General features: G+C 50.7%; 1 protein-coding gene across 1 annotated transcript; it reads left to right on the forward strand.

The window, feature by feature from the left end:
• TK2 (thymidine kinase 2) lies at window positions 1-27,426 on the forward strand. Its single transcript, XM_004431681.3, has 10 exons — window positions 1-351; window positions 1,314-1,345; window positions 5,265-5,339; window positions 8,341-8,394; window positions 10,789-10,878; window positions 12,923-12,996; window positions 20,610-20,698; window positions 22,133-22,212; window positions 24,371-24,451; window positions 25,608-27,426. The coding sequence occupies exons 1-10, from the start codon at window positions 237-239 to the stop codon at window positions 25,704-25,706; spliced, it is 789 nt and encodes a 262-aa protein (XP_004431738.1). The 5' UTR covers window positions 1-236; the 3' UTR covers window positions 25,707-27,426.
• Window positions 27,427-27,516: the final 90 nt, after the last annotated feature.

Below are 27,516 nucleotides of genomic sequence, written 5' to 3' on the forward strand. Positions count from 1 at the left end.
TGCCAGCGTCCCGTTAGCGGGCAGATTTCCTGGCTGCAAACGGTGGACCCCTCACCTCGCATTATTTTCCCTCTGGGAGAGAGGGTGAAATACGACGGGGTCTCTTTAAGAGCCGTGTTCCAGCAGGCGCCAGGCAGGCGCGACGCGGGAAGCAGGCAGCGCGCGGAGGAGGTTGGCCCGCCTGCGGCTGACTCGCAGGGAAGGAGGCCCGGGCCGCCGGACCTGCCCGGCCGGCCATGCTGCTGCGACCGCTGCGGAGCTGGGCCGCCCGGGCGCTGCGCCGCGAGGGGCCCGGGAGCCTCCCCTCGGGTCCGGGCTCGCGGGGGGCGCAGCGCCGGGCCTGGCCTCGGGGTAACGCGCCTCTCGGGTCCCCCCGCTGGCGGCCGAGGCGGCCCCAGCCGCCCCACTCCCCGCCCCCTGCTCACCGGACCGGCCTGAGCCCGAAACTCTTTCTCCGCGGCGCCGGGATTTCCTCCCGGGGCTGCGGGGAGGGGTGGGGGCGTTCACTGGCCGGTATCCCGGACGCGAGCCGGCAGCGAGGGGCTGAGGCCGCGGGGCTCGGGGCCGCCGCCCCCTCGGAGCTGGGCAGCCCTCCAAAGAGCAGCGAGAACCCCCTCCCCGCGGGCGGGGGCGGTCCCCCGTCCACTGCTCGTCCGCTTTGGGGGAGATGGGGCTGAGAGCTACAGTTCGCCAGCCCCCAGCGCACGCTGCTGCCAACCAGTGGAGAGGGGGTTAAGCTCCGGGGCCCTCCTTCTCCCATAGGGAGTGGAGACCCCCCGTTCAGAAATGGGAGCCACCGTTATAGCCAAGTTCTGGCGCTCTTGGGCCTTCGGCTGTTCAGTGAAAACTCAGAACCACCTGTGGGGTGGGTCGGCCTCCATGTCAGCCCAGGGCTTAGAGAAGAAACCTGAGTCCTGGGCTGAAACCTATGGCCACTGCTCACTCTTAACCGTGAGCTACGAGTGCTGGCTGCCACTCTGCATTTTACCTTGCTGGACACCCATCTGTGAGGATCATAAATATCAAATATGTGGAAAATGGGAAGTATAATATACTAAGGGAAAAAAGCTGAGCACAGTTGGGGCCCAGAGGTGCCAATAGCACCCAGGCAGCAGTTGCACACTGTCACAGGTAGACAGCAGTGGTGGGGCTGCTTCCATCCACCCATGGAGCATCCCAGGTGTCACAGGGAAATATTTTCAGGCCAGGGAGCAAGCATAAAAATTAGTTTTTGTGTTGGTGTAGCAAATTAGGATAAAGAAGAGTGAATCATTTAAAACTGAGTTTAAAAATTGATTTCCTTTCTTTTGTAGATAAAGAGAGGGAAAACGAAAAAAAATCAGTGGTAAGTCCCTCTTTTATGTGCACTCTCCAGTGTAAGATTATATATATACATATATATATATATATTTTTTTTTTGAGGAGGCTAGTGGAGATGTATGTGCACATAGTGAAAAACAGAAATGCAACAAGGCCTCTAGGGATAGGGAAATGTGTCTCCACCCCTCAGCCTCAGTCTCCCTCCCCAGAGCCCATGGTATATCTTATGTGATGCAATATTATTCAGCCATTTAAAATTCATGTTTTTGAAAAATATTTAATGACCTGGGAAGGTACTCACTATGTAAGTGATGAAAAAAGAGAAAACAAAGATAAAAATATATGAATTATGATTCAAATGAGATAACATATAGGAAAAAAACAGGAAAGAAACATTACAAACTGTTAATGATGCAGAAATTGTCAGTCGGGTTAAGGGGAAGTTCGGGGGTGTTAACAGTGGGTGTGTATGAAAGAGAGGGGGAGAGAGAATTTGGGGGTGAGGAGTCCTCCCTTAGTTTTTTGAATGTTAAATGAATTTAAACTGGGTTCCTTTTTTTAAAAAATAGCTCTATTGAGTTATAATTTACATACTGCTAAATTCACTCATTTTAAGTGTACAATTCAATGAATTTTAGTAAATTTACAGAGTTGAGCAACATCACCAACTAATTTAAGAACATTTCCATCATTCTGAAAAGAAACCTTGTGCCCATTTGCAGTCACTGTCCCAGCCCCAGGCAACTACTAATCTACTTCCTATCTGTATGGATTTGCCTTTTCTGGACATTTCCTGTAAAATGGAATCATAGCATTTGGTCTTTTGAGTCTAGCTTCTTTCACTTAGCATAGTGTTTTTGAGGTGCATCCACCTTGTAGCATGTATCAGTACTTATTCCTTTTTATTTCTGAATAGTATTCCATTGTGTGAATGTACCACACTTTGTTTATCCATTCACCAGTTTTTAGACATTTGGGCAAGTTTCCTTTTTGCTAAAGATTTCTCAAGGTCTTTAATAAGACAATGTATCTTTTGGTTCTTCTGGTGGGGGTGTCAAAGCCTGGACCTGTTTGCCTCTGGAAAGTTTGGTTCTGGTTAAACCTCTAAGTGGCAGTTATCTCTGGAATTATGAGTGATTTTTATTTTCTTTTTTTCTCTGTATTTCCTACTGTGAGAATGCTTAACTTCTATTTTCAGAAAAGATTAAATGTTATTTAAAAATAAGGCTAGGTGGTGCATCGCAGTGTTAGTTTTAATCATAGGAAGTTGGAACCAAGGCTAATAGCAGAGGAAAGTGGAGGTAAACTTTGGACATCCACAGAGCATTGGGCCTGGCCAGCCATGTGCGCCCACAGCATGGTGAACATCTTTTTTTGTAATTTCCTGTTACTTTCCTCCCCATCCTCACACTCATTGTGAGCTCCACGGGTGCTGGGACTGGCTCTTGAGTACACAGTGCCTGGCACATAGGCGGCCTTCAATGAGCAGTTGAAAGACTCAAAGATGAGAGACGTGTGTAGAAAATAGTACTTGCCTGAACTATGCTGAAATGTAGTGATGTTTATCTTTCACTAGTGGGTTATGGGTGGTATTTTCTACTTTATGATTTTCTCTTTTCTTCAGTGGGCACACACTCCTCTTCTAATATTTTTAGATGTCACTTTAAAAAAAAATTTAAAGACTTCCTTTGCTTGCCTCTTTTCTCTACCTCCATGGCAGGGGAACTTGGTGAGATTCTTCATGCCTTGTCTGCTCTATTGGGAAAACCAGTTGGTAATCCACGGCCTTAGATTTATCAGCTCTTCCGGATTTCATGGTGGGAACAGGAAAAAATTTTTGGAATGTGGTCTCATCTGGATAACATGTTCCTTGCAGTGAACAGGAAAGCAACAAAGACTGTGCAGAATGATGTCTAGCTTGAGCTCTTAATTTTCTAGGAAGAGGAAAAGTTGTTTCCTTTAAAGAACAACAATAAAAAAATTGAATCCATTAATGCCCTAATGGCTTTTGCACAGATCCCACCAAACCAAGATCCCTTGGGTTCATTTTGTAGTTTCAAGTTCTAAAGGGGAGAGCTGGCAGGGACTTGGGATTGGAGGGTGGCCTGGCATCTGTGGAAAGGGTAATTGTTCAGTTCTCCTGGATACCCGTTAGGGTCAAGCAGGAGGAAACCTCCACAGCCAATTGACAGTTTTTTTGTGTGTGTGTGTGTGTGAGGAAGATCAGCCCTGTGCTAACATCTGCCAATCCTCCTCTTTTTTTTTTTTTTGCTGAGGAAGACTGGCCCTGGGCTAACATCCGTGCCCATCTTCCTCCACTTTATATGGGACCCCCGCCACAGCATAGCCTGACAAGCGGTGCGTCAGTGCGTGCCCGGGATACGAACTCGTGAACCCCAGGCCACCACAGCGGAGCGTGTGCACTTAACCGCTGGCGCCACCGGGCCGGCCCCGATTGACAGTTTACGGTAGGAGAGGCAAAGTCAGATAGCCCACTGTGACCCCGTGTTTTATGTGGGGTGTGACTAAGGCTCCTCTGGGGTTGTGAAAAGGGGTCTGCCAGACCGAGGCATGAATTCCAGCTCTTTCCTTTGCCAGGCCCAGTGCCTTGGACAAGTCACCTAAGTGGCCCACGTTTCTCTGGGTGCCTCCAGCCTGGATGTAAAGGTCACTGTGCAGCAGGACGGGTCCTGTTCTGACTGCATGTGCCCCCAGGGAACATCTAATATGTGTTCTCAAGGGCCAGTTTGTCTTATGTGTGCAGCACTGCCCATTTCCTCTTGTGATTTGCTGGAGCCAAAGCCACTTGGCCCATGTCACCAGCAGTGCCTGGCTGAGCAGAGCCTTGTCAGAATCGCTGGGCAGCAAGTTTGAGGGCCCCAACTGAGAGTCTGATGCAGAGGGTCTGGGTGTTCCTCTGGTGCTTCTGGAGCAGGGTGTCTGTGGACTACATGTTGAGAAACCCTGCCGTGGACTAGTGTTGCTCAGTCTTCCTACACGTTGAGTTCACCTGGAGACCTTTACAAGGTACTGAGGCCTGAGTCCCACTCTCAGAGATTGTGCTGTAATTGGTCTGGGTTGTGGCTTCTTTGTAGAGATTTTTTAAAGCTCTCAGGTGATTCTGATGTATCCAGGACTGAGAATCACTGCCTCAAGTCCTTTCTTTCCCTACAATGAGGTAGTTGTAGGAGGCTCCTTGGTCTTTGATGGCTGCCTGTGGCCCCTCTCGCCAGTGCCATGACACCCCTTTCCCCCAGTGCAGTTAGCATGAGCAGAGTGTGGTTCTAGCTGTCCTTCCTGCTTTATTCCCTTCTACAAGCCTCGTTTTTCTCTTCTCTGAAAATGTTAGACCCCACTTCTCAGGTTCTAGAGAGGTTAAACGTGGTAATGGTGTATGTTACCCATCTTAGGGCCTGGCCTGCAACAAGGTGCTCAACCAAGTCCTTCTCTCCTGTCTTAATACCTTCTAGTCTATGCTGAGTGCATTTTTTTGCACAAAGCAGTGAGTTAGGTTCTAGACAACATACACATGCTTCCCAACCTCAAGGCCATTAGGCTCTGGTTAAGGAGGCAGGACACGTAGGCCTAAAATCTAATAGTCTAATAGAGGGGCTGAGCTAGGGAAGGGCAGAGCTAGGGTGGCCGAGGGCAAGCTGGGTATGGTCTAGGGGTTGACTGTGAGGGAGGATCTGTTCTAGAGGGCAGTGGTCTGGTGGCCACCAGTGGTGGGCCCTGGAGCCTGCCACTGATGGGGAGGATTGGTCTGTTTGTTATCATTAACCACAGCACCTTAGAGGTTTCCTGTGGAGGGATTTTTGTGTACAAATCGAAGTCTTGGACTGAACAAATTATGCTGTTCGCCTGAGCCCTTCCCTAGAAATTCTTTCCTGATATTCCCTCAGGCGCTTGATTTCTGGTTCTGATGTGCATTTGTCTTTTGCCAGATCTGTGTTGAGGGCAATATTGCAAGCGGGAAGACGACCTGCCTGGACTTCTTCTCCAACACAGCAGACATTGAGGTATGGGTTCAAAGGAACCTGCAAAAAGCTTGGCAGAGGAATTTATAAAGGGTGTAGATCAGCCCTGTCCAATAGAAATATAACATGAGCCACAAATGCAAGCCACGTGTCGTGTAAAATTTCTAATAGCCTCACTAAAACCCCCAAAAGAACATTTTATTTAACATAATATATTCCAAATATTATGTCAACGTGTAATCAATATAAAAATCATCAATGAGCTATTTTGCATTTGGTTTTTCATATTAAGTCTTTGAAATCTGGGATGCATTTTATACTTACAGCATATCTCCATTTGGACTGGTCATGTTTCAAGTTTGTAATAGCCACATGTGGCTCGTGGTCACCGTATCGGACAGTGCCACAGTCTGGTTAGAAGAAGAGTCTGCATGTGAAAGAAGTCAGACTATTGAGCGTGGCTAGAATGTTACATCTGAGATATCAGGGAGCGTTACTATGTGTGGCCAATTAACAGAATTTCTAGTTTATTTACAGCCCAGTCACTAAAAGTAACCTCACGGGTGTTTAAGAATGGTCTCTACACCAAGACCCTTTTTCCTTGTTCTAGATTTTAGTGGTGTAATCTTTTCTGTTTGTGGCTCTATTTTGTTACTACAGATCCTACAATTTCCATACCTTTAGAGTCATTTTCTTTCCTTCTTTCCTTTCCTGTTTTTAATTCTATTAAAAATATATGTGGTTTGATAAAAATAGTAAACATTATGTAGCCCTGTCTTGCTTGTGTTCATGTCCTGCTGTGCAAGAAAGAGTTAACTTAGCCGCCTTGAGACTGCTGTCCTTAGAGAGGCTTGTTTGCAGGGTCGGCCCTTGGCTGGCATGTGGGAACTTAGATTTTAGGAGAGTTCCCACCATTTCCTAACTGATAGGAGCGGCTGTCTGTGCCTAAACTGTGCAAACAGTATGGTTTATTTTGGACACTTGCTTTCTTTCTGGGAGTCTGGAGTTTCTGTATGCGCCAGGCAGAGGCTGCCTGCGTGGCTGAGCCCTGATAAAAACCCTGAACTCCCAGGCTCAGGCCAGCTTCCTTGGTAGACAGCATTTCACATGTGTTGTCACAACTAGCTGCTGGGGGAGTTGGATCGTCCCCTGTGACTCCCCTGGGAGAGGCCCGTGGAAGCTTGTGCCTGGTTCCCCCAGACTGGGCTCCATGTGCCCTTTTCCTTTGCATCTTCTCACTGTAATAAATCTTAGCTGTGAGGACAACTCTACGCTGTGTTCTGGGAGTCCTCCTGGTGATTCATCAAACCTGGGCAGGTGGGCGTCTTGGGACTCCCGACACCCCTGTCCTGAGTGGTGTAACTCTCACTGGCACTTGAGAAGCACGTAGAGTCTCACTGAAGACCCTGGAGCCAACGGACAACAGTAGTAACAGCAATGATAGTTAACATCTATTGAGTATAATACGATATGCCAGGTACCATGTTGAGGCTTCATTATCTAATTGATTTCCAGGTACCATGTTGAGGCTTCATTATCTAATTGATTTCATCCTTACAAGAGTAGTCCCCATGATGTAGGTACTATTATTGCCTCAGTTGCAGATGAGGAGTGTGAGGCTCAGTGAGGCTAAATGGCTTGGCCAGAGTCGCATGGCTAGTGCGTGGTGGAGCCAGGTCCCAGCTCAGGCTGTCTGGCTCCAGGGGCCATGCCCTTGTTTGGTTCTTCTACAGTATGAAGAGCTTTGCTGGCTTTAGGAAGACCACTCAGCCTTCAGATCTCAGCTCAATGCTCTCTGACCTCCCCGACTAGGTTACCTTCCCTGGTGTAGGTTCTTCTGGCCCCTCTGTACCCCTCTTTTATACTACCACTCAGGGTTTGAAAATATGTGTTGATTTCTGTGATCTGATTAATGTCTGTTTCCTCCAGTAAGTTTCAAGTTCCACGAAGGCAGGCCTGGGGTCGTTTGCTCTCGCTGTATCCTTGGTGCCTAGCATGGCATCTGGCACAGTGGGTGCTCAGTAAGTGTTTGTTGAGTGACAGTGCCACAGATGGAGCACAGGTCAAGGCTGCCTGTGATCCAGCCTCTGGTGGGCCTGAATGGTGCAGCATATGCTATTCAGGGGACAGGTACGGAGTGCTGAAGACCCACAAGACGGAGAGGGGGGTTGGGAGGGGCAGGGAATGCTTCACAGAGGAAGGAATATTTGAACTGGATTTTGAAGGATGTATAGGAGTTTTCTATGTAATGAAAGTTGATGTGAAATGAAGTGATGTGGGCATACTGGGCAGAAGGAACAGCATGAGCAAAGGCTCAGAGGTGTAAAAGGTGGTGGGAGGTTACTCTTCAAGAGTCCCATGCTTTGCTTTCCTTTGGTCTCTTGTGACCTATGGCACTTGCTCTTATGCACTTGAAGATCCCCAGATAGATCCAGGTACTCTCAAAATCTTAGACCCAAGAACACCATTTAAGTCCTTTCCAGCACACACCTGCACACCCAGAAAGGCTCTTGTGTGGTTTAGGTAGCATACTAAAGAAAGATGACTCTTAGCTGGCTGTGTACCAAATGCAGAGATCAGAGGGAGGAAACGGAGGCAGAGCAAGCTGCTAAGGTCACAGGAGAGCTCCCGAGTGGGGAAGCTGGGCTTCCGGCTGCAGCCTGAAGTGCCTGAGGTAGCTTCCCTCTTGGCTTCTCTCAGCTCCCTGCCCAGCCTGACATGGTGGGCAGTAAGGGCGGGCATGGAGCATAGGGAGGAGGGAGTGAGAGAACCCACCTTGCCCTCGGGGAGCTCCGAAGGCAGCCATTCAGATGGCGTGTGCATATACTAGTATAGGGGGATGGATAGACTTGTTCTCAGGTCATTTCTGGAAGTCACGTGAGGACGCCATGTCTAGGTGGAGTTGCAGCCTTGCAGAGAGGGTTGCTCAACTATTTTGGCTCATCCTGGGTGCCCAAGTCTTGATTCCGCCCCAATGTTTACATGCTCTCACAGAGCTGAGAACTGAGAAACAGCAGCTCCCTGATGTTTCCTTTCCTCACAGGTATTCCCAGAGCCTGTGTCCAAGTGGAGAAATGTCCGTGGCCATAATCCTCTGGTGAGTGTGTTGTTTCCTGCGTCAACCACCAGCTTCCCCTTAGGGAACTGGGAACGGTAGTGCTGGTGCCTGAGTCTGCCCCCTGCCCAGGCATCTTCCTCGCTCTGAGCTGAGTTGCAGGAGGAGAGGGAGGGGACAAATGCAAAATGGTGGCTTCTTGGTGTTCTGAGGTCAAGGATCTCTGAGGCCTGGCTGGGCGTGTGCAGAGCCCAGGGACCTCCTGTCAGCAATCCCAAACTATCCCAAGTGGTCAGCCTCGGCTACTGGAAGTGTCCATCTCCTGCTGCTCATTCTACCCCCAACTTCTCCTAGAAGAAACCATTAGAACCCAGGTCTCCTCAGACCTCGCCCCCAGCACCTATCTCAAAGTAACCGGGTTCCTTGGTAAACCTCCGCTTTGGGTTTGCATTTGGCAGTGTCCAGGGGCTGCTCTGGCTCACCCTGAAGCTCCCTGTCTACTTTCCCAAAGGTAGAACTAGCAAGCAAGGGCCATAGCCTGTTCCCCATCCGCTTCCTTCCCCATTCAAGAGGCTCTGCTCTGGCTGCTTAAAAGAGATGGGTGGGGTCTGGGTCCTATAAGAGGGAGCTCAAGAAAGGGATGTTCGTTCTGGGCTCCCGCCCTGTGATTAGTTGCATTTTTCAGGGAGGAAACTGCAGCTGAAATAAGTTGCCCAAGGTCACACAGCTGGTAAACGACAGATCGAGGTTTGAATTTGGGACTAGGGGGAGCCTGGGCTGTCTCTTCTTTTCTAGCAACACACTTGGCATCTTGTGTGGTTCTTTAGATGCTGAGTTCCACTAGGGGCAGGGGCTGTGTCCAGTTTGGCTCTCTGTTGTTTCCTAGAACATAGTGCACTGCCGAGCACTCAGTAGGTGCTTGTTCATTCATTCATTCAACCCGTATTTATTGCATGTCTACCATGTGCCAGACACTGTTCTAGATGCTGGGGCAGTGAGCAACTCAAAGCTCCTGCTCTCCTGGCCCTAATGTTCCAGTGTGGGGAGGCGGAAGACAATTAAATGTAAGATATGGCGGATGGTGATAGCACCTGTGAAGAAATCTGAAGCAGGTAAAAGGATATTATTTAAATGAGGCAGAGACTCGCAGAGTCTTTGAATAAAGAATCCCAGAGACATGAAGAGTTTCCCCTCTATGCATGTGGGAGAAGATGGAATGCCAGTCATTGTCATTGGGGGTAAAGAAGCCTCAGAAACATTATGTTCTCTGGGGACCAGGGAGGAGCGAGGGCTGGATTATTGTCAGACAACTGGAGGTGCAGACATCAGGGGTTGGAGGTGGCATTTCACAAGACACAGTCCCAGTCTCAGAAGTCTGAATATCCTTGATACAATGACAGTTTTAGAATAGAATTAGATATTTTTACACAGGTTTCCACTCTGGACAGAGAGCAAGACTGATATTTTTGTGAGAAGTCTGAATTCATCACTTTATCTGAATCGAGTTTCTATTGCAGAAAGGTGTCTGTGTCTGCAGCTGTCAGACGAGAGGGAGTGTTTCTCCTACCCTTTCTGAGATCTTCCTCCTACAGTTGGGAGTCTGCAGTTTTCAATGGAGAGCACCGGAGTTTCATTAGTTAGCACCAAGAGGAAAAAAAAAGCACAAATGTGGAAAAGAGCAGAATAAGATTATTAGCAAGTGGAATTCGGAGCATGAAGTATTTTGCTGGGATCTACAGGCAACAGAGAGCGATGGGGTGGGGCTTCTGTTTTAGACAGGAAAGCTGGGGAGGGCATCTCTGAGAAGGTGACATTTGAGCGGAGTCCTAACCAAAGTGAGGGAGGGAGCAATGCAGCTATCTGGAGGGACGGCGTTGGGACAAAAGGCGCGGCAAAACAAAGGCCCTGAGTTGGGGTCGTGCTCGGTGTTGGGGAACACTAAGGAGGCTCATGTGGTTGGAAGCTCCCTGAGCCAGAGGAAGAATGGTAGGAGAGAAGAGAAGATGGAAATGATTCTCTAGGGCCCTGTGGGCCTTGGTAAGGACCCTGGCTTTCATTCTCAATGCACCGGGAAGCCACTGGAAGTTTCTGAGCAGGGGAGTGACAAGAACTGATTTAGGTTGAACAAGCTCACTTTGGCTGCTGGATAGAGAACAGGCTGCAGGGGCCTCGATGAACATTTACTGAATGACTGAATGAGTGTTCCCTGGGGACTTTATATAGGCTCCTATTACAGCTGTTACTGGGCTGTCCTGTACTTGCTCCAGTGTCTGTCTCTGTCCCCTCTGTTCTGAGGGCCCTGTGACCATGTTGCGTTCATCTCTGGCCCCAGCTCAGCCCCATGAGGTTTTATGCGATGGCCATCAGTAACCAAAGAGACCAGAGTCCTACAGATGGAGCACTTTTAGGTAAATTGCTGCATTCTCCCTTCTGCAGGGTCTCATGTACCATGACGCCTCTCGATGGGGCCTCACGCTACAAACATACGTGCAGCTCACCATGCTGGACCAGCACACTCGTCCTCAGGTACGTTTCCGATGCTTCGTTTCAACCTTCTTAAAATTTTCTTCAAACGAGGGGTATATGATTGCCTGGAAGGGAAACCTCACAAGGCGGCCTCGCTGGGCCTTCAGTGCTGCTTAGCCTTCTCTGTCTCTGGGGCTAAAGTGTCTTCCTGCAGCTCTCTGAGGACCAGCCTCCAGTGCCCCACACACCCACCTCAGCTAGCCAAGAAGTTGCTATGATGCCACTGTGAGCCCCAGTTTTCGTGACCCAGTCACTACTGGGCTCAACGCCATTTAATTCATTTCTTCTCAAAGTATGATCCCTGGGCCAGGAGCAGCAGCAGCACCTGGGAACTTGTTAGAAATGCACATTTTCTGGCCCCATCCCAGACCTGCCAAATCAGAAATTCTGGAGATGGGGCCCAGCAATCTGGTTCATCAAGCTCTCCAGGTGATTTTAATTCATGCTTTGTTCACATGCTGGGGAACCACTGATCTAACATTCACAAGACCTGGCTCTTGGTTCAAATTCTTGAGAGAAAGAATCTGATTGCTCAGCTTCGGTCAGGTGTCCGGCCCTGGACCAGTCAGGTGTTGGGGCAGATCCCCCGGGCACAAACGTGGCCGCTTAGGGCTCTTCCATCAGCGAAGATGTGAATAGAGGCAGAGTCTCCTAGAAGAAAGGCTGGCTGAGGGGGTCTTGCTTGGGATCTGCGGTTCAAAATTGCAAGCACAACCTAAGAGACTGGCTTTGGAGGCTCTCCATGGAGACAGGAGAGCCCTACAGCTAGTTACATTGACACGGGGTGGTTTGACCCTGGGCTGGGCACTTGCAACTACAACTGTGGTTCTTCTACACATCTGGGTCTTCGTGGAAAGATATGAGCAGAACCATATGAATTTCTGTCTCCCCAAATATGTGTCTAAAAGATGCAGATCAGAGGATATGAGGTTGGCCTTTTTCTGCTTTACTCACCCTCCCTTTCCTGGGTGGGCACTCAATGCAAACCTAAATTGTATCTAATGTATCTGAATGTAATGGGACATTTGTGTGTTCCTCTGTTTAAGGAAATCTATCACGAAGGAGGCACAGAGAAAGAGATGGACAGACTAGGAAAGAGGAGCAGAAGGAGAGATGAATGAATGGAGAGCTAGCAAGAGATGGGCAGCGGAGAGTCATAAATAAGGAAAGGATGGAAAAATGGAAAGGAAGGTGAATGGACAGATAAACAGAGTCAGGAATTCCAGGGTTGTGACTCTGAATCTGCCTCTGATTTGGTGGTCCAGGTCCCATGGGTGCTGTGGTCCAGGCTGAGTGAGAGCAGTGTTTTCCCACTTGGTGTCAAGAGTAAGGGCCCCTCTTGTTTCCCATGGGACACTGTGACAAAGGGAAAGGTCACCTATGGAGGGTGTGAGCTCCCTGGCAGAGAGGGGCGATGTCAGTGTCATCCTCCTCCTGCCTGGGCACAATCCTTCCCAGTTTCCAAAGGGCTGCAGTCATCCCCAACCAGCCCTATGAGGAGGCAGCAAAGTTGGCAGGTCTGGCATCTTTGTGGGTTCCACAAAGCCAGGCCCTCAGGCACCGATGGCAGAGTCCCAGAATGTCACCCACACCCCAGCCCTCTCGGAGCTCTACCTCAGGCATCCAGATCCCTCCACCTAAGCAAATGCAACCTATTTAGGTCGTAATGATCACCACACTTTGCACTTGACAACACTTTGCTGGACAGCACTTGGCAGTTCTTCTAGTACTTCCCCAAACCCACCATCCAGTTGAGCCTTAGCTCTCCTGCGGAAGGCTGCTGCTGCTGAGCCCTCAGCCCCCATGTTGCTGCACTGGACACTGAGCTTCAGGGTGTGGGGAGGGTCCAGGGCCGAGGGAGGACCACAGCTGAGCCTAATGTGGGACACACGGTTCTTCTCTGGTGCCTGCCTCCACTCTCCATGGCTTCTCTGTTCTTGTATCAGCACAGACCATGGGCAGGGGGAGCAACAGGCATTCTTCAGGGCGTCCTGATCTCCTCCTCTTTGCCTGAGTTAGTGAATCGCTTTTTGTTTCCTTTTAGACATTACCTGTACGGTTGATGGAGCGGTCGATTCACAGCGCAAGATACATTTTTGTAGAAAACCTGTATAGAAGGTACCGTAGTTTGCAAAATTGATAATTTATTAAACCGTTAATTTTTCAGAAATGAAATTGCAATTTGTTTATTCAGTTGACAGATATTGAGTACCTACTGTGTTGTATCAGTTATCTGTTGCCACAGTAATGCTGTGTGACAACCAACCACAAAACCTCAGTGGCAGACAGCTTTCTGCATTGATTGCTCAGTCTTGTAAGGTGGTCGACCAGGTGGCTCTGCTGACCTTGGCTGGGCCTGATAATATGTTTGGGGGTCAGCTGGTCTGGGTAACTGAGTACCCCGGCAAGGGTAACTGAGATGACTCGTCTCTCTTCTTGCCTCTCATCCTCCTTCTGGAACCAGCAAGCTAGCCTGGTTCGCTTCTCATGGTGATAGCAGAGGGCAAAAGCACCGGTGGAAATACATGAGCGCTTTTTCAGGCCTCTGCTTCACATTCACTAACATCCTATTGGCTGAAGCAGGTCACACAAGCCGACCCCAGTCTGAGAGGTGGGAGAGCCCTGTGGGTTGCATGGCAAAGTGGGAGGAAACAGGGAAGGGTGAAGATTTGGAGCGACTAGAGCCACAGTCCAGCACAGAGTGCATAATGTTTGTTATGGTTTCACTCAAAACTGTCTCCTGCCCTCACAGGAGCAGAATCTGTGATACAGACGTAGTTGTGGGGGACTTCTGGTGGCCCACAGTGCTGAGGCCTCAGAGACGTGGGGCCCTCCGTTCCTGTGCTCAGCTGACTGCTGATTTTTAAAGGTCTTGAGGAAATGCGCTTCAGGCTGGGATCTGAAGCTTCAGCTCCTTCCATGCCTCTCCTTCCGTAGCTGTGTGCCTGGTCCCCCTCTCCTTGCCAAGCCCCCACATCACTGCTTCTTCCTGCGTTGAGCTTCGGGGTGCTGCTGTCACTCCCTCACAGAGCTGGTCCTGATATCTACACTCCACTTTCTCTGCTGGCTCCTGTTCCTTCTTATCTGCAGCTGTCGTCCTAAATGTCACCTCTCCTGACCCTCCCCAGCCACCCTGTCTAGATGGGTCAAGCCCCTTGTTATCCTTAATTACTTCTTTCTGTTGGTTTTCTTCATAGGATTTAAAACAACTTCTAATTAGGTTGATCCATATGATATTGTTAATATTTGGCCAATTTTGACCTATAAAAATGGCAGTTTCACATGGTTCAACTTGGTATTTGTCTGTCTGTTGCGTGTCCCCGCAACTGGCCCATAAGCCCCTTGGGGACAGGGACCGCATCTGGTTTGCTTGCCTGGCTGAGACCCGGCACAGAGCCAGCCCCTGGTCGATGTTGTTAACTGTGGTTGGCTGATGGGACCTGTGGCTGCTCTTTGGGCTCCAGCCCGATTTGTGCCCCAGGCTCCGGCCCCAGCTGTTTCATAGCCCTTCCTTTGAGGGGGCCACTAGAAAGCCTTCTCCTGTGGGTCCTGAGCTGCCGTGGATCATGCCGTTGGGCCTGTGTGGCTCTAAAACGAGTGGGTGGGCTCTGCCCCCATCTACTCCAAGCATTAGACTAATGATGTGGGGTCAGGGACAGCAGCCAGGGCAAGTCCTGACTGGAGCTTTGTCCTCTGACCTCAGAGTTTTCTTGTGGGTTCTGCCCTTCCAGCAGGCAGCATTCCTCATGCTAGAACCTCATCCTTCCCCAGCTTCCCGGGTGTCCAGCAGGGCTGGGGTGTCCACTGTGAGATTTATTTAATCCTTTGCTCTCTTGCTTCCTGCTCATTAGTGCCTCTGCCAGAGGGAGGACAGGCAGAAGAGAGAAGAGAAGAGAACAAGGGAGCCCTTTGGTGTTTATTTACTGCTCTGATGAAAGTGTAGCCTGCGGAGCGGACCCTGGGCAGCAGGGGGGATTCCCTGTGACCTTCGCTTAGCTGGGCTGTTTTCTAATTGCAATTGGCTTAGCCAGTTCTGTGTCACAGCCAGTGGCTCTTTTTGAAGAGGGTAACCTGGTTTGAAATGACCAGAGGTCAAGAGAAAAGAGTGGGGTGGGAGTTAGGTGACCTGGGGCCCATCCTGGCTCTCGAGTTTGCAGTCTTTGTGAGCACGACTAAGTTCCTAAACTCTGAGCCTTTTCATCTCTAACTCCTGTCGTCCATCCCTGGAGAGCCTTGGGAACAGTTGCCTAGTTTAGATTTTGTGACCCTTATGCGAGTCCTCACCCACCTTGCTCTTCATGGACTTTGCCAGTTGTCCCAGCTGTAGGCTGCCCAGCGCCCGGTGAGTTTCCCCAGGAGCCATTCGTCTTTGCTTGTTGTCCTAGGCAGCAGCTTTAGCTGATGTCCGAGGGCTTTAGCTACTCACACTCCGAGTCCTTCCTTCCAGCACTTCTGAGGGGTAGTTCTGTATTTCCTAATCTCTGTGGCTGTGGTTGAGGTCATTGGTCCAGGTAACATGGGCCTTACCCTGGGCTGTTTTGTGGGTGGTATAGGAAAAGACTGTAGCTTTTAATTTTTTTGAGCTCTTTTCCTGCCCTGGTAACTTCATATTTATGCCTACCCCTGGCCCTCCCACAATGCCTGGCATCTGTGTTAGGATTTCTATGGGACAATAAACCATGAAAGAAATTTACAGTATCTTTGCTTCTGTTCTCAGGATCTAGTTGTTTAAGTTCATACAGCCTCCAGAGGGCGGGGAGTCCCCGAAGACCTTGTTGGAGGCTTGAGACTGATCACTGGCACCACTTGGTGAAGCCCAAAGGCTGTTGGTTGGCGCATGGCCTCGGGTGCTCCAGAGGCTGCTGGGAGCTCTGAGGCACCCTGGAGGGCCAGGCCATTTTCCACGTGGGTTTCAGGGAGATGGGAGAAGGCGGTGCTCCTCAAAGCCTTTCACTGAAGTCTCCAAAGGCTGAGGAAAGCTCACAGAGACGGCTGCTTCCCCACCTGCCCTCCCGGCCCATGTCGCCCAAAGCAGCCTACTAACAAACTGGAAATGTCTTTGAAGTCTCCTCTTTTATCTTAGAAATTCATTTGGATTTTGCATTCTGTTCCATAATATGTTCTTCTATTTGTATCTGTAACAAGCACCGTGCTTAGCATGTGGCTTGGAGCACCCCCTCCCTCAGCCACATACCCAAGAGTCCCCAAGTTCTGGAGGCAGAGAATCAAGGGGAAGGGCACTGAGAAGCAACTTCCCTGTGAACTGGACCAGCTCGTCTGTGTTCCCTGGAAGTTAGGGCATTTGCTCACGTGGCTGAGGGGCAGGCAGGGACCCGTGGACAGGAGTTGCATTAATCATCACCAAAAATCATTTCTTCACACTCCTCCCCTTTGAACCCTCAAGGCAGCCCCGAGGGAGGTACTGTGGACCCTGTTTGGAGGGGTTAGGAGGCCGGTGCTCCTTCCTGACTGGGTGGGCAACTGTGGGCTTCTCCCGCAGATCACTCTGCATCTTGTTCACGTGCAGATGGTGCTCGCTGAGTCCAGGGTAGGGCCCGAGAGCCTGCACTTCTAACAGGCCCTGGGCAGCCTCCATCCTGCTGGTTGGGGATCACACTTGGAGGGACAGGCCTCAGAAGAAGCCCACAGCCCGGTGGCCCTCAAGGAGCCTTCTGTCCCAACGCCTGGCCGTTTCTCCCTGGAGTTTTGTCCCTGTGGCTTCCTTGGGGCCTCACCTGGGCCTTTGGGGTCATGAGAGCAAGAGCCCAGCCCTGCGGGTTGTCTTTGGGGCCAGGTGGCCTGCCCTGGCGATCTTCATGGTGCAAGATTTCCTTTCCTGCACCACCTGTGGTTTCTTCCTTTCACATTTGTCGCTTCAGGTTTTGGTTGTTGAGGGTTTCGTTGTGTTATCTCTGTTTTAAAGGTCTCGGGTTTATTCCTTGGTCAGGAGTGAGGCACTGTAAACAGTGTTTTTAGCCAGAGCTAAAGTGACGAGTGGGAGGAAGAATAGAAGGTGGGCTTTCTTCGTTGTCGCTCTCCTTACAACTCCAGCTTCTCTCGATGCACTGGGTCATCCACAGTGAAGTGTTGTTGAGAAAGTAGATGTTTTGAGAGGTTTCTGCTCCCCCAAAATACAGATTACCATCATTTTGAGCCTAAACCAAATGAAGCCCAGAACTGAGTTTGGCTGGATCCTTTGTCTGTACCTAGAATAGGATGTTTTGGTTCGCACCTGTGGGGAGTTCAGCTGGGTACTGGGAACCACAGATGGCACATATGGGGTGCCAGGTCCTGCCTGGGAGCTCGTGTTTGGACAGCCCTGACATCAGGCAGGGAGTGAGTTGCTGCTGCCCCTTCAGTGTTGGGGTTGATCCTTTCTTCTTTCTCGGAAGCCCTTGCAACCTTGGCCTGGAATCTGGAGGCACCTTGATGGAAGGGAGTGCTACAGGCATGGCCGTGCTGTCTGCAGTTGCAGGCTCGGCGGCCCAGAAAAGCCCACATACTGGAACTCTGCATCCCCCAAAGCAAAATTTCTCAAAGGGCATTGTTGCCTTTTGGGCCTGGAACAAGTAAGGAGTTCCTCCAGGGAGAGACCACCTCTTCTGGCCCCCACCCCAGCGACTTTGGGGTGGGCAGAATATAAGTGCAGTTATGCCACCAGGGGTTTGAGAAGGTTTGTGTTAATTGCTGAAGAGGAGGATTCTGGTTACACAGAGGTATGGGCACTGTACTGAAATGAAAAGTTGCAGTTGGTAAGAAAGACTCATGTAGCTAAAGTGGCCATGCCGGCAATTGTGTGGCCCCAGCCCTGTGGGCTGACTGACTGAATGCAAGGGTTTTACAAGATTGCCTGGTCGGTGTTTTCTAAGAACAGAAGTAAGGGAATTGAGTGGGGCCCAGCTGGGGAAATGACACGCTGACTCACCTGGGGCTGGTGGTCTGGGACACTGATTAAGACCCTGCGTTTGGGACAACAGGCAGGTCCTCCTGCCTCCCTGACTGGCCCTGGGGCTTGGACTCCTCCCTCACTTTGATCAGACTGGGGACTCACTGCCTGGGTCATAGGCCTGAGAGCTGTGGCTTTCCTCGAGCTGAGGCCAAAGAGACGCTGGACGTGATCCAGAGCAGCTGCCTCAGTTGACGGACCAGGGAGGGTGAGTGACGCAAGGGACAGCATATGGGTCTGGGGGCCATGGAGAGCAGGCTTGAATCCCTGCTCAGACAGAGGCGAGCTTAATGTCTCTGGGCCTCAGTTTCCTTCATCTGTAAATTGGGACTAAAATTGACTTCACACGGTCTTATGAAAACAAAGAAAATAATGTATACAAGGTGGCTGGCGTTTGAGTGTGAGATTTCTCTGCTGACCTGTGAGGTGCAGGCTGGGGGCTCTCTGGGCCTCGGGGAAGGTGGCAGCAAACTGCCACACAGAGCAGTCAGCAGGACTCATGTGGACTTGAGACCTCGATTTTGCTGCCCTGGGATAAGGGGGAGGCGCTGTGAGACCCCCTCAGTCCATAGCTGTGAGCCATGAGGTTAGATTTTCTGTAGAGAGGCGCCACCCTCTGTGTTCTATGGAAATGAACGCAGTGGCTTGTCAGTGGTGCTGGGAGCTCTATTCTCAAGGCAGACCCCAGAGGAGCCGGGCAGAGTTCCTGGGAGGCAAACGACAGATATGGAGAGAGTGGCGCCCGCTGCCTGACATCCCTCAGAATCATGGAAACCAGGCTTCTGTTTCCTCACTCAGCTTGGCCAGTGACCAGTTGTCCCGGATACCCCAGCACCTTCCACCACATCACTCCTACAGTCTTGGAATGGGGTTCTGGGAGTCTGCCTACTGACCTTGCCCTCGGGGAGGCCGCCCCGGAGTGCTGCCTCCTTGGAGGCCCTCTTCAGAAAAGCAAAGGGAAGGGAGGTCTTGCCTCCTCTGCTCTCAGCCCCGTGGGGGAGGTCCCCAGTTTGGGCTGGGAGGTGGGGTGGGAATGGGAGGCCCCTGAGCCACCCAGGAGGTGTCCTGAGACCACCTGGAGCCAATTTCCAGCCATGTCCAGCCTCGGGGACATGGGACACTGTTTTGGGCAGCCTTCCCTCTGCGCTGCTCACTGGCCCACCACCCTGAGTTTGCCAGTCTATCCTGTGTCCTTGGGCTGTGTGTTTGGTGGAGAAGGGGAGGAACTGATCTGCAGCTTCCTTTTTGCAAATCCTTATTCCCTTGGAGTCAGTTTTGTTCTGAACAAAATATTTGTTTCCCAGAGAAGGAAAACATGTTGAAAGAGAGTGATTTGGTTTCTTGAACATCAAATGCTCTCAGCTGCAGCTGACTGAAACCCAACTCAAAGTAGCCTGAACAATGAGGTTGTTACTGGCTCTCTTAACGATGGGCTTCAGGGTTGGTTTCATTTAGTGGCTCTGGCCCTTTTTCTTTGTTTTCCTACTCTGTCTTGTTCATGTCTTCAATATGATTCCCTCATGGTGACAAAATGGCTGTGGCAGTACCGACTTCTTGCCTCCCTCCCTGCCCGTCCCTGCCCCCTTTCTCCCCCAAGGTGGGAATCAGTTCATAGCACCTGGCAGGGGGCCAGCTCTGGACCACCCCTCCACTGGGCTCTTCCCCCACCCCCTTCTTTAGCCAACAATCAGGAGCCCCCGTCTGCACACAGCTCAGGCACATCCACTGTCCCCCTAGCCGCTCTTGCCAAACCCAGTTCTCAGTGGATCCAAGATGGTACCCAAGATGGGTGGAGGATGTTAAAAGGGAGAATTCCTCTCCTGGGTCTTTGAGGGTTACTCAGCTGTTGATGGATTTCTTCCAGCTGCTGCCATTCCTTCTCTCTTCCCTGTGCGTTTCCTCTTGGGGAAGAGGAACCCGCAGGAGTCAGGGGTGGACGCCAGGTCTCTCTTTCACTCTTTGACTCTTTCTTCCTTCCCCTTTTCTTTATTTCTTCCTTCCTTTCTTTTTCAGATAACATTTTCAATATGTAGTCATGTCCCACCGCCCCCCTTGATTGGAGTACTAATATGTTGTTAAATTGTGGAAAATACAGAAAGGTATAAAGAAAAAAATTAAAGTCTCCCATAGTCCTAAAGCTCAAAGAAAAGCACTGTTAACATTTTGGGGTTTTTCTTTCCAGTATTTTTTCAAAATGTGTGAGCGAATATTCTTGAAAATATGGTTGGGTTGTAGTATATACACAGGTTTATATCCTGCTGTTTTCAGTGAACATTAGATTAGAAGCATTTTCTGTGCCATTAAATATTTTATACCATCATCCTTTAGTGACTGCATGGTTTCTGTTATATAGATGTACCAAGATTTAGTTTTTAATTATTTTAAACAGTGCTACAGTGGGCATCCATGATTTTTTCCACAAAATAAGTTTCTAGGGGTGAAGTTGGTTTGCTGCTCCACCTCCCAACCCGAGCACTGTCCCTGTTCTCAGGGGACAGCCTTCAAAGCCCCTTTCTCTGCTCGGAGTTCACATCCCAAATGAGTTCTCCCATCAGGCAGTGCCGTGGCACTTGCTGTGTTATACCATACTCCGTCCCCAGGCAGCGGAAGGTCGGAAGTGTTTAGGGTCCTGTCATCACTACACGTCCACTATCACGTGGATCACACCACGCCATGGTGCCCTTGGCCACGCCCTTTCAGCGAAAGCCATCCCAGATCCTTTTGGGGAATGAGTATCCCAGAAACTTTCTCATGGTGAACAGAACCTTTACAACTCTCACTGCAGCGGGAAGTTGCCTGAAGTGGACTATGTGGTTCTGTCGGAGTGGTTTGACTGGATCGTGAGGAACATCGATGTGTCCGTCGATTTGATAGGTAAGCCAGCCCCTCCCCAGAGCCCCTCCCCACCTCCCTCCCCACCTCCCTCCCCTGGCCCAGCGAGGATGTGCTTGTCCAGGCCCCCAACCAGCAGGTAATTACCTTAACCGCTGGTGATGATTTCCCCATGTTAACTCGACTTGCTCCCTAAGGGCAGACAGAATTTGGGTCTTCTGGTCCCTCCTGGAGAAGCACCCTGGCCTTTCTTCCTCAAGCTGCTCTCTCCTGGGTCCATTATAGTTTGATGGGTTTTTTAGTTTGTAAGGGAGAGAGGAGGGACAGAACCTGATACTTCCTGAGACCTGCTGTGTGACAGACCCTGTGCTAAGCTCTGTGTATGGAGCCTCATTCAGCCTCACAACGACCCCATGGGGCTGGTAACATGGAAAGGGAACGGAAATCAGGATGAGAGTCAAGGTGCTTGTCAGGCCACTGTTAGGAGAGGTTCGGGGATTCGATCGGAGACGTAAAAGAAACTTTCCACTCCGAACAAATGGACTGAAGGTATATTTTATTATATAGAGGATAGTAAAGGCGATAGTCCGCAAACAGATCAAATAATAAGAGGGAAAAAACACCAGCTCGACTGGAAAGGGAAAACATCCACATCGACTGAGACAGCAGCAGATTCAAATAGGTCATATAATAAGAGAGAAAAACATCAGATCGATCAGAAAGGGAAACACCAGATCGACTGAAGGGAAATGACACAAATCAACCGGAAAGAGAAACACCAGGTTGATCGAAAAGAGAACACATCAGATCAATTACTTCCCAATAAATCAATCACTCACAACATCCACGCCCCACTGCCGGGAGAGTTCCACCTGTGGAAGGGACGCCTTGCCCAGGACGTGTGATCCTTGCCCAGCCGTGTCGATTGACAGGACTCTCCCGGAGTGCGGCGTAGATGTTGTGAGTGATTGATTTATTGGGAAGTAATTGATCTGATGTGTTCTCTTTTCGGTTGATTTGTGTCATTTCCCTTCAGTCGATCTGGTGTTTCCCTTTCCGATCGATCTGATGTTTTTCTCTCTTATTATATGACCTATTTGAATCTGCTGCTGTCTCAGTTGATGTGGATGTTTTCCCTTTCCAGTCGAGCTGGTGTTTTTTCCCTCTTATTATTTGATCTGTTTGCGGACTATCGCCTTTACTATCCTCTATATAATAAAATATACCTTCAGTCCATTTGTTCGGAGTGGAAAGTTTCTTTTACGTCTCCGATCGAATCCCCGAACCTCTCATAACAGCCACACAGCTGGTCAGTGGTCAAGCTTTGGGCTGACCCTGGTCTGTGTCTCCTGCTCAGAGCTGCTGGCAGATGTTTCTCCCCACGCGTTGCCCCCACGCCTTCCTTCCCCTGCTCCTTGGCTTTCACTTCCAAGCCGTGAACAGAGTACTTAGACCTACATGGTTTTTAAATCTCAGTTTATCTCCGGACCGCTCCTGAGACCTGTTACCAGAGGTTAAAGATGAGATGCAGGGAAGAGGAGAAGGTCATCCCACTGGTAAGAGGCCCTTTAACTCAGTTAAAGATGAAGTAAGAAACCACCTCCGCCCCAGTCTGGCCCCACCCTCTGTGAGATCACTGTGCTGCTGTCACAGAGAAAAACAGGAACCGAGCACATCAGAGGACGGGCTCTGACTTCCTCTCTGGCTGGAGAGCTGTGTGATGTCCAGATCTGCTTCACTGCCGGTGTCTCCGACTCACTCATCGGTGCCCTCCCCGCCTCACCGTCCAGGCGTCACCAGGGCTTGTCCGGTTCACCTCCTAAAGATTGCTGGCTTCTGTGCCCTTCTCTGGATCTCGCAGAGGGTGCCTTTGTGCTCCCTGCTGCGTCCCCAGTGCTTAGTGCAGCGCCTGGCTCGGAGGTGGCCCTCACAAGTGTTGCCCAGTGCCTCACCCTCCTGGGTTCTGGCTCAGGGCCACGTCGACTCTACTCGAGACTGTTGTAATAGGCCTGGACTGTTCTCTTTGTGCTGGTCCCTCACTCCCCACAACCCACTCCTCCAAAATCTGGCCTCCACGCTGCTGCTTGGGTGATGTTTCCAATACGGAACACCACTCTGGCAATTTCCCAGCCCAGAACCCTTCAGTGCCTGGCCGCTGTCTAGGATAACGTCCTCACTTCATAGCAGGCCGTGTGAGATCCTGCATGATTGACTTCATTTCCCTTCACACCCTGTCTTTCACATTTTGGTCATAAAGAACTAGTTGTAGCTACACACATACACACTCACCATGGCGTTACAGAAATGTACCTTTGCATAGTGGTTTCTTTTGCCTTCCAAGTTCAACTCAGATGTCACCTCCTCCAGGCAGCCTTCCCTGACCTTCCCACCATTGTGCTCCCCCAGCCCCTGGGCTTACTATGATCGCAGCCCTTAGGACAAACATATTGAAACTATTTGTTTATACGTTTGTTCCCCATCCCTCGCTAGACTGAGCTTTTTAAGATTAGATCTCATTCCCTCTGCGTCCCTGGCATGTGTCCCAGGGCCTGGCACCTAGGAGTTTCTCAGTTAATATTGAACTGAATGCCCCTGGAATGTGAGAAGCTACCACTGGAAGTACATAGACAGAGGCTGGGCCAGCATTTACTGGCATGTTGTGGGGGCCTGAGCTCAGGATGGGCTGGCCTGGGGGCCCTGGAAGGCCTATCCAGCTCCTGAGGCCTGCCCAGCCTTGCTTGCCAGGAGATTCCAGCTGTGAAGGCCCGGGCCTCCCTCTGGGCAGCGCCTTTGAAATCTTGGAGACAGGAGTGATTGGAGGAAGGGTGCAGTGAGCGGGCCAGGCCATGCCGTGGTGGGGCACAGCAGCTCTGTGGGTGACCCAGATGTTCTGAAGATATGCAGAGTTTGGAGTCCCTCCCAGCCGTTATCCAAGCCACTGTCTTACCGGTTCTGAGAAGGCTTACAGGTCAAATCTCTCTGTTGTGGCTGAGGGAGAACTCAGTGGTGGATGAAAAGGCAGCAGCGCGGTTTACTGTTAGAGCTTCTGGGCTGGCGAGTGCGTTGCCCCTTGAGGGGGTGTTTGCGGTGGCCAAGAGCACCTTGGCCTGCGTGTGGGAGAGCATGCGCCATCCAGTCATGTCTGGTGCAGGGGCACGGATGGCTTAGGGGCGTGTCCGGACCTCTTTTCCCTTGGGTTCCACCTTGTCGGGCTTTCTGAAGTTGGTGGTCTTGATGGTCTTGAGGATTCATGGATTATGAGCTGTCTGGTGGAGCGGAAGCAGCAGGAGTGGGGCTTCTGGGCCAGTGAGGGTTGCAGTCCTCTTGTTGGGAAGGACGGAGGGGAGGGTTCAGGGCTGCCCAGGGCTGGGACACCCATGCCCCATGAAGGAACTGGTGGGGTGGCAGTACATGGGAGAAGCCAGGCGGGAGGGAGCGTATGAAGCGCCAGTGGAGCAGAGTGCACCGGCAGGATGAGAGGGGCGGTGGGAGTGATGCTTCTGACTGTCACAGTGCCTGGGCTGGCCAGTGGAGTGCACAGCCATGTTTATCACTGGCCACCTAAGCCAGGTCAGCTATTGTGGGCACCTTTGTCCAAGCCACTGCCCCGTGATCATTGACATTTGCCCACCTGCTCGAGACCCTTGGTGGGAGAGGATTGCTCCCCTTCATGCTCCCAACAGCCTGCACGTGTGTGTGTGTGTTTCCTGGCAGGAGTACCTGGATGCTATTCACCACCTCTATGAGGAGTGGCTCATCAAAGGAGGCCTTTTCCCTGTGATGGCCCCTGTTCTGGTGAGTCCCCCTGACAAGGCAGGAGACTTTTCTAGAAGGAAGAGTGACCCGGGGAATGTCAGCCACTCTCAGTCTGGGGAAGGGCCAAGTCCTTCAGAGCTCGAGAATTTGGAAGAAGGAAGCAGGGAGGGTAGAAGGGGCTCTTTGTCTCTCACAGTCCCCATTCTGGACCAAGTCTCAGAGTGAGTGGACAGACCTGAGAGAAGGCGATCTGTCCCAGTGTCATTACACTGGTGACCACAGTAGCATCTCGCTTATCCAGCATCATCAGTGGAGGAGTGTTCCAGATGGCTGAAGCCTCTAGACCTGAGTTTTGGCCTTAACCATTTGGGGTGGTGGTCTTGCTGATGTGACCGTCCCTTCTTCAGTGGGTGGCTGGCACAGAGCCTCAATGCACCTTTTCTTGGTGACCCAGGGCATCTGAAGGAACATGTGTTGCTGTGCTGGGCTCTCACACAGTGATGCCCTTAGGAGGGGCTGAGGTGTGTAGGACTGTTTGCCCTAGCCTACTAATCCTTTGAGTTCCTGCGTGTGCTTTATGGTAACCCTCCCTTCTGCTGCCACTCGCCATTTCTCACTGTGTTGATGTGTCTGCCCTGCCCCTGCTTCCGCACTTCCATGTCACCTCCTTTTCTTATTTGTGGCCAGATTTCTTTAGGCAGGCAGATGGGTTCCTAGGACCGTTACAAACATGCGTACAGTGTGGGATCTGAGGGAGGGCCGGGCACAAACTGTTGTGCATGGCCTTGGGGACATTTGTTTGGGCTGCTCAAACACTTTACCTCATGGCTCTTCAGGCAGTGAGGTTGCTAGAAAGTGAGATATTACTGTAGTGGATTTTTAAATAAGTAAAGTCTATTTTTTCCCCTCATTATAGAAAAGTGGGTGATATAAAATGATGAGGAAAAAAAATCATTCGTGAGCTCACTGCAGGGACAACTGTGGGTTCTTAAGTGAAAGTATAGTTGCACATGTAGATTGACCTAGAACTGGGAGCTGTTTGGCTCTAACCTTCCTTTTTCATCTGCCTGTGACCTTGGGCTTCTCTGCCTCTCCCCGCCTCATCTGCCTGCCTCCATCTCTCTGTCTCCACCTGTGAAGAGAGGCTGATGTTGAGGTCAGGTGCAGCCCTGTGACACGTGTGTTTAATTTCCAGGTGATTGAGGCTGACCACGACATGCAGAAAATGTTAGAACTTCTTGAACAAAACCGGGACCGAATATTAACTCCAGAGAGTCGGAAGCATGGTCCATAGGACAGGAAAGATCATGCCAGAAAAATGCCCGTTGCTGCCAACTTAGCTATTAGGAGCAATTTAGAAAAATCGACTCTCAGGAGGGCTTTATATCTGGCCAGACTTGTTTTCCTAATGGTCTTCTCTCCTTTGCCAGTGTCTTTATCTTGGGTTTCTGGCACTCGTGGGTAAATGACAAACGAGACCAATGGGTTTGTTGTGCCCTTTGGTGTTCGGAGCCAAGCATTCTCCCCGGTGCCCCTCCTTGTGGTTTCCCACTGCTGGATCCCTCTAATTAAGGGAAGAGCCACCTGACATTATGCTGGGCTCATAGTCTCTAACCCTTCAGACCACGCAGGAGGGTGAGGTAGTGGTTTTACATCCCAAGGGAGGAAGTTGAAGCTCAGAGAGGCTGAGGGACTCCCCAGGGTCACACAGCCAGTAACTGTAGTCAGCACCAGAGTTCTGGCGACTCCAAAACATTCTCTTGCCCCAGGCTGCCTCAGCCTGAGAGCCCTGCCTTCCCCTGCTGGAGACCCTCACTCTGTGTGGGGAGAGCCAGCAGTGCGTGGAGCCACTATCATCATTTTCTCCTTATTTGAGGACACTTGGCATTTCTAGACGTTTACAAAATTGTGCTGTGTTTGGCTCGAGCCCAGCGTTCAGTGGTATCCCAGCATAAGGCTGCTGCGGTATTTACCACCTTGTCGTCTGGACTTCCATGTCCTTAGGAGAATCGTTGGCTCCTGAATGGTGCTCGGTCTCCTCGGTGACAAAGGTCCTCCCTGAGCTGCTGCCAATTCCATGTCAGGGCAATGGCTTTTGGCGCCTGGCTGGTCTGCCCAATGCCAAGCTGGGGCAAGGGGCCACTAGCCCTGGCTGCTGAGGCTCCCTTACTCCATAATTGCCTTGTGCAAGGAGCTTCACCCTTGGCATTACTGAGAGTTTGTGTCCCGGGGAGAGACACAGTGGTCTTTAAGTCTTTTTGAAGTGTTTTTCCATCCAAGGGGACACCTTGGGCCATAGAGCATGAAACCATCTTTATTGGTTCAGACAATATCTTAGCTTTGCTCAGCTGCAACAATGCATTGAAGGCACAGCTGTCTCTTGAGTCAAGTAGGAAGCAAGAGAAAGAACATTCTCCCTGGGGACAGTCTGGCCGGAAAAGTCGGGGTTTGCAAGCAAAGGCTCCTGATGTTTTGGAGGTGGGTGGAGAGAGCTTCAAGAAGACTGGTTGCAAATATGGGGGAGGGTTGACTGTGAACTTTGGGGAAACAGGCCTCGGCCTCTCTCGCGCAGTGGTTGGTGTGAATGAAGGTTGGAAGGCCTCGTCCCAGCCTCTGTGTGACTCTAGCACCTGTGTGTGCAACTCTCTGATGCTTCATAGGTGACAGGTGCCCCTGGTGGTCCAATCCCAGAGGGAGTGGTCATAGGGCAGGCACTCTGGCTCCCGGCCCTTCCTGTCTGGACCAATTCTTGGGCCATGTGGGCAGGATGAGGGGCAGCAGCCCAGTGGGGACATGTCTCTCAGCCTGAATGTCAGTGATTGACCAGAAACTTCGGGGAGGTGAGAGCCTCTGCCTCCAGGTATCTTGACATGCCGGGGCCATCTTTGGGAATTTGTAAATGAAAGTCCAGAATTTTCCCCACAGCTCATTTTGAGCATCTGTTTTGGGGGTAATGTGATTTTTTTTTTACATCTTTCTCTGTGGTAGTCAATAAATCCTTCACCTAAAACCTGCTGCTAATTTTGGAGTGCTTCCTATGCCAGTGATTCTATCTCCTTGCAGCATCCTTTTGCCAGTAGGATAATATGTTCATATTTTTTAAA

The sequence above is a fragment of the Ceratotherium simum genome, chromosome 30 (genome assembly GCF_057802395.1).
Source record: "Ceratotherium simum simum isolate JZ-2026a chromosome 30, ASM5780239v1, whole genome shotgun sequence".
Taxonomy (NCBI): domain Eukaryota; kingdom Metazoa; phylum Chordata; class Mammalia; order Perissodactyla; family Rhinocerotidae; genus Ceratotherium; species Ceratotherium simum.